This window comes from Panthera onca, chromosome B1 (assembly GCF_046562875.1).
Source record: "Panthera onca isolate mPanOnc1 chromosome B1, mPanOnc1 haplotype 2, whole genome shotgun sequence".
In the NCBI taxonomy this organism is placed as follows: Eukaryota; Metazoa; Chordata; class Mammalia; order Carnivora; family Felidae; genus Panthera; species Panthera onca.
This window is the reverse complement of record NC_138342.1, coordinates 155006171-155020364: the sequence shown is the minus strand read 5'-3', so window position 1 is coordinate 155020364 and position 14194 is coordinate 155006171. Positions and strand designations below refer to the sequence as shown.

At 34.9% G+C, this 14194-nt stretch overlaps 1 protein-coding gene across 4 annotated transcripts in view; it reads left to right on the top strand.

The window, feature by feature from the left end:
* FZD3 (frizzled class receptor 3) overlaps positions 1 to 14194 on the top strand; it is a 100984-nt gene that overhangs the window by 75156 nt on the left and 11634 nt on the right. For all 4 annotated transcript variants that reach the window (XM_078445576.2, XM_078445574.2, XM_060653683.3 and 1 more), the window contains 2 exons: positions 3098 to 3246; positions 7944 to 8177. In XM_078445576.2, coding sequence (XP_078301702.1) covers positions 3098 to 3246; positions 7944 to 8177 — 383 coding nt within the window. The remainder of the gene's footprint in view (positions 1 to 3097; positions 3247 to 7943; positions 8178 to 14194) is intronic.

Here is a 14194-nt window from a genome sequence, read left to right as displayed (position 1 = left end):
CAGGCTACTATAATAAACATAAACATAAAATCTAAACATAAACATAAAATCACAGTTACAGATAAAACATAACAAAATTTCTAAATGAAATCAATATAAAAGACAAAATAAACTGATTTATATAATAGAAATGCAAACTGATGACCAGTGATTAAAAACATGGGCCTACTCAACTTCAGGTATGAAGAGGTGATTTGGTGTTCAGTTTCTGGGGAGTATTGAAAAGTATAAGTATCACATGGAAGTCAGAGGACCAGAACTAGGCTCACTGGTTAAAAATAAGAATTGGTGCACCAGTTGGTTAAGTGGACAGCTCTTCATTTCAGCTCAGGTCATGATCTCACGGTTCATGAGATCAAGCCCTATGTTGGGTTCTGCACTGACAATGCAGAGCCTACTTGGGACTCTCTCCCTTTCTCTCTCTGCCTCTTCCCTGCTCACACTGCCTCTCTCTCTTCCTCAAAATAAATAAATAAACATTAAAAAAAAAAAAAAAAAGGAATTGGAAATGGGGCTTCCCTGCTCCTGAAATGAAGTTTGTATAGTGATACCACCTGTCCCCTGAAGCTGTAGTTAATATAAAAATATTATCTATAGATGTGGGAGAGCGCCAGCACAGCCTTAAGACATTCAATATTTAAGCCAAACTGTAATGACTCCATACCTGAATCTCCAGTAACCAATAATACACAACCTGGTTTTTGATGAGGTCCCTGTGGGCACTGGTGAAGACAAACCAAAAGCCATAAGACAGGGTGAGATGAGGGAGAGAAGAAGGGAGAGAGAGAGAAAATTCTTACTCAAGATCTGCAAACTAAAATCCCAAAGTACAATTTTAAAAAAAAGGCCAAACCTAGAAAGCATATAACAAAATCAACAATCAGAAGATGGATTTGCTACCAGATGAAATGAAAGTAGTAAGATAATTTTTTAAAGACTTAAGAATAAGAATGTTTAGGATTCTCCAAAAGATAAACAATATAAACCATTTAAAAGAATAAGAAATTATGATAAGTCAGCAGAAATGAAATAATAATAGACAAATAAGAACCAATTTTAAGACATCTTAGAATTGAATTTATGAAAATTAAATCAGTAGATAGAATGAACCCTAACATAAGACATGGTTGAAGAGGGAATTAGGGAAGAAGAAAGTTATTCTCAAGAGTTCACCCAGAATACAGAATATAGAGAGACATGCAATAGTAAAAAATTATGTAATGTAGTTAAGAACATGAAAAATAAGGATTGAGGAATTTCAGTATACATCTAATGGGAGTTCTAGAAGAAGAGGCCATAAGAATGGCTAAGAAGCAGTAACCAAAGACCTAATGTCTGAAAATTCTCCAGAAATGAAAACTTGGGTCCTTACATTAAAAGTACATTCTGCATACTAAGTAGAAGAAATAAAAATCACAATGAGAAACATTCAGTGCAACTACAAAGTGAAAAGGTTAAAGAAAAACTTAAAAGCTGCCAGAGAGAGGAAATAAATCTCTAAAACATTATCAGTTAACCTTCTCAACAGAAACAATAGAAACTAGAAGACAATGAACTAATGTTTTTAAAATGCTAAGAGAAACTTTACCCATCTATACCACCATTCAAGATTGAGGGCAAAATAAAGACATTTCAGGCAAAGACTAAAATAATTTATCGCTGGCATACCCTATCTGTAAGAATTTCTAAACGTCATCCTTTAGCAAGAAGAAAAGGGAATCCAAAGGTAGGCATAGGGTGTACTTTTTGACAAAAAAGACTATTGTCTTTAGTATAACTAAAGATAATGAAAATAATTATTTTTGTAAAGGTTGCTTTGAATTTCTGGAAAATAATCCATAGTTGGCTAAAGTGTGCTAGGAGTATTCAAAAAGATGAAGGTGCTGATCGTTTTAGCTATAATTTTTTTAAATAAAATGAAGTATATTTTCTAAATGTATGTGTTTATTGAGTACCTACTATGTGCTGGCACTGGTCTAGATTCTGGGGATAAAACAGTGGAGAAAATAATCTCTTCATGGAGTGTATATTTTAGTGGAAGTAAACTGTATACTGCTTAAAAGAAACAGTATAACCCAAACAGACAGACTTGAATACATTGGTAGACAGGAAAGGATGCACCTGGAAAATCTATTGCTGTGATGAAGTGAAAAGCTGATGTGACAATATTAATCTCAGATAAGATACAGTTTAAGGTGAAGAGCATTAATAAGCAAAATGAGCAACTAGAGCATTATTGAATTTACATAACATCTAACAGAGGCTTGAAAGTGAAAACTGACAGGATTCGAAGAAAACTGATGAGTCCCTGTTTATGTGATCGATTTTGGCATACCTCTATTAAAACAGGTGAACAGAAAATTGAATGTATAGAAAATTTGAACGACAGAACTAATTGATATAGTACACACAGGAGATTTTGTACCCAACAGAGAGTATGTGCTATTTTCGAGTACACAAGGAATACTTAGAAAAATCGTGTCCTAAATCACAAAGGAAGTCTCCAAAATTTAAGGTAACCAGAATAATATAGACCATGTTCTCTAACCACAATAATTAAAATTGAAACCAACAATAAAAAGAGATTTTTAAAAACTCATATCAATAGAAACTAGAAAATGTACTTACAGATAACTCATAGGTTAAAGAGGAAGCTTGAAAACAGCCAGCAGGTAGGTAGAAGGAAGGGCTATAAAAGATAAGCACAAAAACTAATAAAATGGAGGGGGGGGATTAATACTTCCCTAATTTTATATTGTAATGATCAATGATAGGACTAACAGAATTGGCCAAGAAGAATATAGGTATTATATTTGAGGCTCTATTCCTACTCATGGCTTATTTTCTACATTAATAATCTTTTTCTTTAGAAGATACCATTGTGAGCTAATAAGAAAAATATAGGACTCAAAATACAAAATAGAAACTTAGTTGAAGAGTGTGTATCTTTTACATATAACAAAATTAACTGTAGAACTATGTAAGTGAAAATATCAAATTGTAGAATTACTTTACTGTTGTTTATTTAAAGGATTTATAATGGCCTTTGATAGAAAGTTTTTTCTATATATTTAAGGTATTTTTCTTTCTCTTGTAGGTTACTCAAATGAGTCGTCCAGACCTGATTCTCTTTCTGATGAAATACCTGATGGCTCTCATAGTTGGTATTCCCTCCATTTTTTGGGTTGGAAGCAAAAAGACATGCTTTGAATGGGCCAGTTTTTTTCATGGTCGTAGGAAAAAAGAGTAAGTTGAAATTATCACAGTGTTCACAAACCTCATATTCACATAAAAGTTTTACGTTGCTTATGTTAAAACACTTTGAATTTGGAGGATGTGTTTCGACATGATTATAACCTCAGCTGCTACCACTTAGCACAGTAGCATGTCAAAAGCTAAAAGTTTATTCTGACAACGTAGCCAAGTAGAACCAGACTTGAGGTCTATGCCTTACTAATTCAGAATATTTGAGAGAAAGCCAATCTTATTTTCAAAAATTTAAATTTTAACTAAAATTAACAAATTAATGCTTTTATATATATTATTATTTGATCTTCTCAGTATTCTTGTGAGTGCTGGTATGTATTATTTCTGTGTTACAGATGAGAAAACTGACACAGAGAGGTTAAATGCTTTGGCCAAAATCACAGGTATTAGGTTAGACTTTCCTTTTCAGTTGCCCATTATTCTTCCAAGTATACCAGAAATGATATAAAGAGATAACATGTTATTCCATTATGATAAAGTATATGTTAAAGCCAAAACAGATGATATTAAATGCATTATAAAATGATAATGAAATACATTAAAGAAATTATTTTAAATCATTGTTGGCCACACTGCATATTAGAATGTCATGGTAAAATATATTTACAGCATCTTTAATCATAAAGCAAAAGGAAAACAAGACTACAGTATTCACAAAGGAACAAATCATTTCAAACTTTTATTCAGTCTAAATCTTACATGTATACTATACCTGAATTATCACAAATTCTGAGTTGAGTCTGTATGCTTATGATTTTACCTAAACTAAGGGCCATGGAAAATGGGTTTTGGGAGAAGGTTTGTGAAGCTCTTAAGGTTATATTTAAAATGTTGTGCCTTGGGGTGCCTGTGTGGCTCAGTCGGTTGAGCATCGACTTTGGCTCAGGTCATGATCTCATAGCTCGTGTGTTCAAGCCCTGAGTTGGGCTCTGTGCTGACAGCTCAGAGCCTGGGGCCTGCTTTGGATTCTGTGTCTCCCTCTCTCTCTCTGCCCCTCCCCAACTCACACTCTGTCTCTCTCAAAATAAATAAACACTAAAAAAAATTTTTTTAATGTTGTGCCATACATGGGTTAATGTACTTTTCCCATACAACTTAAAATGCCTCATTAACAAAATCTGTATTTTCTTAAGTACAGTAATTAGGCGTTACTATTACACAGATTAGATTGAGATAAAAATGCACAGTTTTAAAATGTACATTTCTGGGGCGCCTGGGTGGCGCAGTCGGTTAAGCGTCCGACTTCAGCCAGGTCACAATCTCGCGGTCCGTGAGTTCGAGCCCCGCGTCAGGCTCTGGGCTGATGGCTCAGAGCCTGGAGCCTGTTTCCACTTCTGTGTCTCCCTCTCTCTCTGCCCCTCCCCCGTTCATGCTCTGTCTCTCTCTGTCCCAAAAATAAATAAAAAACATTGGGGAAAAAAAAATTTTAAATGTACATTTCTTATTACTATATCTGAGACTGCTACTAGTGATATCAGATAATGCATTTCTCCTTTAAGTAACAGTTTCACAGAGCAGAGAAGGAAAGAAGGGGAAAGAGTTATTCAACAATAACAACAAAAACCTATTTCCTGGGCATTCATTTTTTTAAGAAAGTCTTTATAGAATGCTTACTATGTGCTATGAACTATGTTGCAACACCAGGGATGCAGCAGCAAACAAATAGGCTGAGTCCCTGCTTTCATGGAATATCTGTCCCTATGGGATTTACTGTGACTTATGTGTATATTCTTTGAAATTTTTAAATATATTTTAATCACACTAAGAGATAATACTGAGGAAAGGTCTTGTATTAAACATTTCTGGTCACCTCTGGACCTTATACAAACAGTTCTGTAATAGGGTTATATTAGAAAGTCTAGGTAGAACTAAACCCAAGCTACTCTTATGGAGAATTATCTTAATTATTTGGGGGATCCTGGTTGGGCCAGAATCATTTTGAAACTGGTCAGAACTCCCAAGACCCTTCTATTTGGTTTTCTGTGACCATGGATCCCCACCTAACAAAGCCATTGTAATCCTCCAAGCCAGGACCGTGCCCTGGGCTAGAGGGCAGCTCCTTATGCTGGAGCTCAAGGGTATGAGCATCCCATAGCTATTTCTAACATGTGTCTTCTACTTTAGCCTTGAGAAATAACTGTAGAGTAATCGTAATAATGGTTACCAATTAATTGAGCACATTTAGTATTCTAAGCACTGTTCTAAACATTGTATATATTATTAAACCATTTAATCCTTCAAAAAGCCTTGTAAGAAAGATCATCATTTTACAAATAAGGAAACTGAGGCATGGATTCAGGGTTTCATAGTGAATGCTAGAATTGAGATTCAGAACCAAGCATTCTGACTCTTGGCTCTAGTCTTTGCTCTCAACCTCTTTGTTATGTACTGTGCTACAAAGAGACTAGTTTCTAAAATTGTGCTAATCAAATTAGTGTTTTCCCTCTAAGTGAAGCCACACTTAAGGTTGTGCTTATACTAGTAATGCTGACACTGATTGAAATATTTTTAGAAATCTTCTTTTGGAATTATCTGGATCATATCACCTAATTTCTCTGTAAAATGAGGGGACAAACCTTTACCATTTCAAGGTGGATTAAATTTTTGGCATAACCAGATGTCAGTTTGAACCAAGTTTTAAAAATAAGTTTAGAAAATAAAGTCAGCAATCAAGGCTGACTTGGGATTTATGAATATATGAGTAGGGCCTCTGATGAAGGAGAAACAAATACTGTTTGTTTTTTTCAGCTATCTTTGACTTGTTCTTTCTTCTATCCAGTTTTGCTATCTTTGACTTGTTCTTTCTTCTATCCAGTTTTTGACACTTTGTTTCCAGGGTGTGTGTGTGTGTGTGTGTGTGTGTGTCTGTCTCTCTCTCTCTCTCTCTGTCTCTCTCTCACACACACACACACACACACACACACACACACATGTTATGTTTTATCATTAAGTTTGATCCTCGACTGTTGGTTTTATTGCGTGACTTTTGGAAGTTCTCTAATCCTTTAGAACCTCAGATTTTTCATCTATAAAATAGAGATCACAGTATTTATTCTTAATAGATACCTATTCATAACAGATAACTCATACTCTCTTAGAGATACCCTCTTAGGACATTGATCTCCATAATAAAATAAAAACATTATTAAGAAGGATCAAAGGAGAGTGTATGTAAAATACCTGGCACAGTGTGGGTACTCAACAGATATTTGCCTTCCTTTAGCCCTTTTACCTCACTGCTAAAACAATAACAGTAACAACAATCCTTTTGTAATCTGAAAACTTAGAATATATGCACTCTTTTAAAAAAAATTTTTATTCATTCATTTTATTCATTTTTTTAAATTTTATTCATTTTTATTTTGAGAGAGAGAGAGACCGAGCATGAGCAAGGGATGGGGGAGACATAGGGGGACACACAGAATCCGAATCAGGCCCCAGGCTCTGAGCTGTCAGCACAGAGCCCCACATGAACCCATGGCTCGAGCCCCACAGCTCAAACCCATGAACTGCGAGATCATGACCTGAGTTGAAGTCGTACGTTTAACTAACTGAGCCACCCAGGCGCCCCTAGAATATATGCACTTTGTTAATGTATGATCCAGTCTTTATATGTTAGAGTTTTGTTTTTTTCATGAAATTGTTTATCTAATTTTAATTTAAACGTCTGATTCTCATAGTTGCTTGTTTACATAAACTGACACTGATCTTTGCAACTATTTCACTGGCTCTTCTTATCAGTTTAATTACTACTTTATCATTATAAATAAATGTTTTTAACCTTTTCATAGCAGTTAAAAACTTTTGCTCTTGACAGTAATTCATCTCCTTAAATTTTTTTTCCTTGAGGCTTTAATATATCCGGTAGTTAATTTTATGTTCACTTAATTTTTCATATGTTTTGTTTTAATTATGACCAATCATGTTTAATCTAGCACTGAACAACTGCTTTACCATAAAACCAACTTGTAGCCTAAAAACAACTGTTGTAACTTACAAGTTCAAAAAATATCTGTGTTACAGTGAGGCCTCTGATACATCCATAAACCATGCAAGAACAAATTTCTCTACTTTATTATAAAATCTTTTATAATATTTCAGTGTGATTGAGAATCATAAATTTCTTTTTTTTTTTTAGTTTACTTATTTATTTATTTTGAGAAAGAGAGAGAGAGAGAGAGAGAGAGAGAGAGAGAGAGAATCCCAAGCAGGCTCTGTGCTCCTCTGCCTCACAAACTGTGAGATCATAACCTGAGCTGACATCAAGAGTTGGACACTTAACTGACTGAGCCACCCAGGCACTCCTAGAATTATAAACTTCTTTAATTGAAGGGAACCTTTTAGAAATGATAAAATTGTATAGCTTCATTTCATAGATGACGAAAATGAAAGAAAGGGAATAATGACTTGCTTAAGATCGTGTATTTATTGAACTAAAATCCTGATTTCCTTATTTTGATTCAGGCTTCTTTCCATCATACCACTTTAGAGTACAGATTGATAGGGATTTTTGTTGTATTCTTTCCTCTGTCAACAATGTTACCTTATATCTCTGCTAAAGACATTATTTGAAGAGCAATTAATTTCAAGAATAATGTCAGTATGTCACCAAAGTGTTGTTTATTCGTCTATGGGAATGTTAGTCTGTATCTTAAACTTAGTATTTTGTTTTCTAGGATAGTGAATGAGAGCCGACAGGTACTACAGGAACCTGATTTTGCTCAGTCTCTCCTGAGGGATCCAAATACTCCTATTATAAGAAAATCAAGGGGAACTTCCACTCAAGGAACATCCACACATGCTTCTTCAACCCAGCTTGCTATGGTGGATGATCAGAGAAGCAAAGCAGGGAGTGTCCACAGCAAAGTAAGCAGCTACCACGGCAGTCTCCACAGATCCCGTGATGGCAGGTGAGTTTTATTGGAAGCTTAGTTTATTTCATAAGTTGAATTAGTCACACAACTTAAGAATGAAGAGTAGCCAAATCTGAAATAGAAGTTGGACATCATTTGTATTTTTTAAAAAAAATTTTAATTGAAGTATAATTAACATAGAGTGTTATGTTACTTTCAGGTGTGCAATATAATGATTCAACAGTTCTATACATTATTCAGTGCTCATCATAAAAACTATAGTCTTAGTCTGTTTCACCCATCTTAAAGAATTTAAGAATCTTTTTTTGTCTCTTTTTTCTTTGTTCATTTATTTTGCTTCTTAAATTCCAAATGTAATGTGAGTGAAATCATATGGTATTTGTCTTTTTCTGTCTGACTTATTTTACTTAGCATTATACCCTCTAGGTTTATCCATGTTGTCACCGATGGCAAGATCTTTTTTATGGCTGAGAGTAATGTTACCCCCTTTTATTTTTTAAAGTTTATTTATTTATTTTGAGAGAGAGAGAGGAAGGTTGAGCGGGAGGAGAGAGAGAGAGAGAGAGAGAAAATGAATCCCAAGCAGGCTCTACACTCTGCATGGAGACTGACATGGGGCTTGATCCCACAAATGAGATCATGACCTGAGCCAATATCAAGAGTTGGATGCTTAACCAACTGAGCCACCCAGGTGCCCGTATTCCCTTTTTTATATATACCACATCTTCTTTTTTATTTTTTTTTTATTTTTTTTTAAGTTTATTCATTTTTGAGAGAGAGAGAGAGATGGAGCATGAGCAGGGAAGGGACTGAGAGAAAGAGGGGGAGACAACAGAATCCGAAGCATGCTCCAGGCTTGGCGCTGTCAGCACAGAGTCCGACTTGGGCATTGAACCCATGAACCATGAGATCATGACCTGAACCAAAGTCAGACACTTAACCGACTGAGCCACCCAGGCGCCCCTATATACCACATCTTATTTATCCATTCATATATGGGTGGACATTTGGGTTGCTTCCGTATCTTAACTATTGTAAATAACGCTGCAGTAAACATAAGGGTGCATGTATCTTTTCAAACTCGTGTTTTCATTTTCTTTTGGTAAATACCCACTAGTGGGATTACTGGATCATATAGTAATTCTATTTTACATTTTGTGGGGAACCTCCATACCGTTTTCCACAGTAGCTGCACCAGTTTGCATTCCCACCAATAATGCACTAAGGTTCCTTTTTCTCTACATCTGCACCAACATTTGTTATCTTGTGCCTTTTTTATTTTAGTCATTCTGACAGGCATGTAATGATATCTCATGGTTTTGATTTGTATTTCCCTGATGATTAGTGATGTTGAGCATCTTTTCATGTGTCTGTTGGCCATCTATGTATCTTCTTTGGGAAAATGTCTAATCAGGTCCTCCGTTCATTTTTTAATTGGATTATTTGTTTTTCTGGTATTGACTTGTGTAAGTTCTTGATATATTTTAGATACTAACTCCTTATTGGATATATCATTTGCAAATATCTTCTCCCACTCAGTAGGTTGCCTTGTTGCTTATTGACAGTTTCCTTCACTGTGCAAAAGCTTTTTATTTTGGTGTAGTCCCAATAGTTTAATTTTGCTTTTGTTTCCCTTGCCTGAGGAGACAGATCTAGAAAAATGTTTCTCTGGCCTATGTTCAAAACATCCAAATTGGTACTGAAGAATAAAACTTAACACTATGTGCAGATGACATGATGGTATATAGAGAAAACCCTAAAGACTCCACCAGAAAACTGTAAGAACTGATACATGAATTCAGTAAAGTCACAGGATAGAAAATTAATATACAGAAATCTGTTGCATTTCTTTACATTAATAATGAAGTAGCAGAAAGAGAAATTCAAAAAACAATCGCATTTACAATTGCACCAAAAATAATTAAATACCTAAGAATAAATCAAAGAGGCAAAAGACCTATATTCTGAAAACTATATAACATTGATGAAATAAATTAAAGAGGACATAACAAATGGAAAAATATTCCATGATTAAGTTTTGGAAGAACCAATATTATTAAAATGTCCATACTACCCAAAACAATCTACAGATTTAATGCAATCTTTGTTAAAATACCAACAGTAGTTTTCACAGAACTAGATCAAATAATCCTAAAATTTGAGTGGAACCACAAAAGTTCTGAATAACCAAAGCAGTCTTGAGAAGGAAGAACAAAGTTGTAGGTAGCATAATCCCAGATTTCACAATATACTATAAAACTGTAGTAATCAAAACAAGACGGTACTAGGACAAAAATAGACACATCGATAGTCCAAAAATAAACCCACACATATGTGGTCAATTAATCTATGACAAAAGAGGTAAGAATATACAATGGAGAACAGACAGTCTCTTCAACAAATGGTGTTGGGAAAACTGGACTTTTTGTAATAGGCAAAAGAATGAAACTGGACCACTTTCTTACACCATACACAAAAATAAATTCAAAATGGGTGAAAGACCTAATGTGAGACCTGAAACCATAAAATTCCTAGAAGTTGGACATTATTAAGCTTTTAAACTTTGCTAGGTATGGTTGCCCTGGATTGTGTCCATCAGACTTAAAGCCGCTCAGAGGAGTTTAGAATTTAGACCTGATGCAGTAAACAAATAATGGAGGCATTGAAGGGTTTTGAGCAGGGAGAAGGTCAGGGTGAAAGTGGATATTTTAGTAAGATATATTTAGCAAGCAATTACAGAATGCATACTATGTTAAACACTATGCTAGACTCTGGGAATAAGATGATTTAGGTATAATCTTTGTTCTTAATAAGCTCAAGAAAGATAGTGTAGTCAGTATTAGTGCTGTAGTTAAAAACATGAGGTCTGGAATGAAAATGCTCGGTTTCCTCATTTGTACAATGGAAATAGAAATATCTGCCCCTTTAGGAATGTTGTAAAGAGTAAATGAGATAATATGGGTAATTGCTTGGAACAGTGCTTATCTCAGTAGATACCTGATATCAACTTCTGTTACTGTAAATGAACAAGTAAAGTAAAATATAAGTATGATGGCAGAGTACAGAACTTGGCAAACTTTTTCTATAAAAAGCCACTTAGTACATATTTTAGGCTTTGTGGGTTGAGCACACTGTCTCTGTTGCAGCTATTCATTTCTGTTGTAGCATGAAAGTAGCCATAGAAAATGTGTACAGTCAAATGGAAACAGCTTTTCCTTTTTATTTATTTGTTTTTCAATTAAGCTTTATTTATAGAAATAGCAAGAGCCAGAGTTGGCCACTGAGCCAGTTTGCCAACCCATTTTGTAGGAGCAGTGGTGACATGGAGGAGGGAGTGAATCTGGTCGGGGACAGGGTCAGATAGCTTCACAGAGAATCTTTGAGAGAAGGCTGGATGTGTTTTTTCAAATTAGATGATGGAGACACCAGAATTAGAAACTTCTTAGGACTTGGGGCCTGGGTGGCTCAGTTGGTTAAGCTCCGACTTGGACTCAGATCATGATCTCATGGTTTGTGAGTTCGAGCCCTGCATTGGGATCTCCGTTCTCAGCACATAACTGGCTTTGGATCTTCTGCTCCCTCTCTCTGTGCACCTGCCCCACTCATGCATGTGTTCTCTCTCTCTCTCTCTTTCTCTCTCTCTCTCTCTTTCTCTCTCTCTCTCTCTCTCTCTCTCTCTCTCTCAAAAATACATAAACATTTAAAACAACACAAATTAAAAAAAAAAAAGAAACTTCTTAGGAGCTTTGCAATAATTCGGTTGGGAGTTGATGAAGGCTTATATTAGGAGAGTAGTTGCAGTGGGAAGAGAGGAAGAGCTGATTTGAAAAATATGTAGAAAGAAGAAATGATAGTAGTTGATTACACATTAATAACAGCTGGATAGAAGAAATGTGCCAAAAGATCTTTTGTTTATTTGGTTTTGTTTTTTTTGTTTTTAAGATTTCTAGTTTAGGAAACTGAAAGAATGAAAATTCTAATGCCTGAAATGGAAAACAGGCTATGCTCACTTTAAGACAGTTTAAGCCCCTGGGTGGCTCAGTTGGTTAATCATCTGACTCTTGATTTCAGCTCAGATGGTTCATTTTGTGGTTCATGGTTCAAGCCCTGCATTGAGCTCTGTGCTGACAGCTCGGAGCCTGCTTGAAATTATCTTTCTCTGCCCCTCCCCTGCTTGTGTTCTAAATAAATAAACAAACTTTTAAAACTTTTTTACATTCAAAAAAAAATTTTTTTTAATAAATAAATAAAATACCTGTTTCTACAACTGTCTTATATCCTTCAATCTCATTCTAGCCTTTCTCCCAGTCTTCTCTGTCCTCTGAGCATAGGTCATGATTCTTACATGTACTCTTTTAAACCTCTGGTTTTTTCTTTCAACTTGCTTTCTTTTGCCTTTTAATTTGGTCCGCTACTCTGTGTTTAAAAAAAAATAGCAGTGTCTTTGTGATATTTTTTCTATCTTTTATCCATTTCTTTTTTCTTTTCCTGCCAAATTTTTTAAATGAATATTTTGAATATTTCATTTCATATATATCCAGTCTTTTTTTTTCTTCTTACCCACTTAAACTGTACTTTCTAACATCACCAATGACCTGTTTTAACCACATTCAAAGATCCTTTCACTTTTTTGCTTTTTTCCTTGCGTTCAACACTCGTATGAGAGAAGTGCTCTTCTAAGTGTTAAGGACATACAGATGGAAGACAGAAGAGTAAACAATCGGTTATAATACACTTTAATGGGTATAATAAAATCATATACAAAATGCTTTGAAATCCCAGAGAAGAAAAACATTTAACTTATTATAGAAAGTCAAAGAAAACCCCACAAACAAGATAGCATTTCTACTTGGAATAGGATGCAGAGGAGGCAGTTGAAATTAAAGACAGGAAAATAGCATATGTGGAGGCAAGGAGGTCAAGCAGGCAGTTAGGTACCAGAGTATGGCTAGAGCATAGTTTGTACACTTGGGCAGATGAAACATGCTGAGAAACTTGGATTTTTTTCCTGACAGCAATAAGAAACTATTCTTTAATAGTTGGATTTGGAGCCTGGGGATAATAAAATCAGATTTGTGTTTAAGAAAGATTACTTTGGCAACAGCATAGGAGAAGAGGAGATTGTAAGTAATTGCAGTTGAGAAGTTTCTGCAGTAATTTATGGGTCCTATCTTAAGATACTCATAAGGAGGGAGGGGATCTGAGAGTCTTTTAGAATATGTTTTGTCAACATTACCCTCTATGAACTATCAGTATTATTTGACATTGGACATTATTAGCCTCATCCTTTTCAATAAGGAATGAACAATTATTTATAACACACCTCCTATGCATGTGGCATTCTGTGTGTAAAGGGATATATAGAAGAAAGCTAATTTCTGCATTCTAGGAGCATAATCTTATAAGAAAGAGAAGACATATACCTAGGAGCCAATTACATAACAGTGTAAGCCAACATATAATTAAAACAGTGATTGTTAGAGACAATTGACATTATAGAACATTAGAGGAAATATGGAAGGTGAATGAATGGTAATAACAAATAAGTTGATACTGAGTAGAGAATTTCTGAAGGCAAATAAATATAGGGTATTCAGTCTTTCTAATCTGAATGGAACTGGAACTTAGGTAAGGACATTTATAATCATTAAGGTAGTTGACATTTTAACAATATTTGTTTTTCTAATCCATGAGGAATAGAATGTTTTTCCATCTCTTTGTGTCGTCTTTGATTTCTTTCATAAGCTTCCTATAGTTTTCAGCGTACAGATCTTTTACCTCTGGTTAGCTTTATTCCTAGGTATCTTAGGGTTTTTGGTGCAATTGTAAATGGGATTGATTCCTTGATTTTTCTTTCTGTTGCTTAATTATTGGTGTATAGAAATGCAACTGATTTCTGTACATTGATTTTCTATCCTCTGACTTTGCTGAATTCACATATCAGTTCTAGCAGTTTTTTGGTGGAGTCTTGGATTTTCCACGTAGAGTGTGTCATGTTATATGTGAATAGGGAAAATTTGACTTCTTCTATGCCAATTTGTATGCTTTTTACT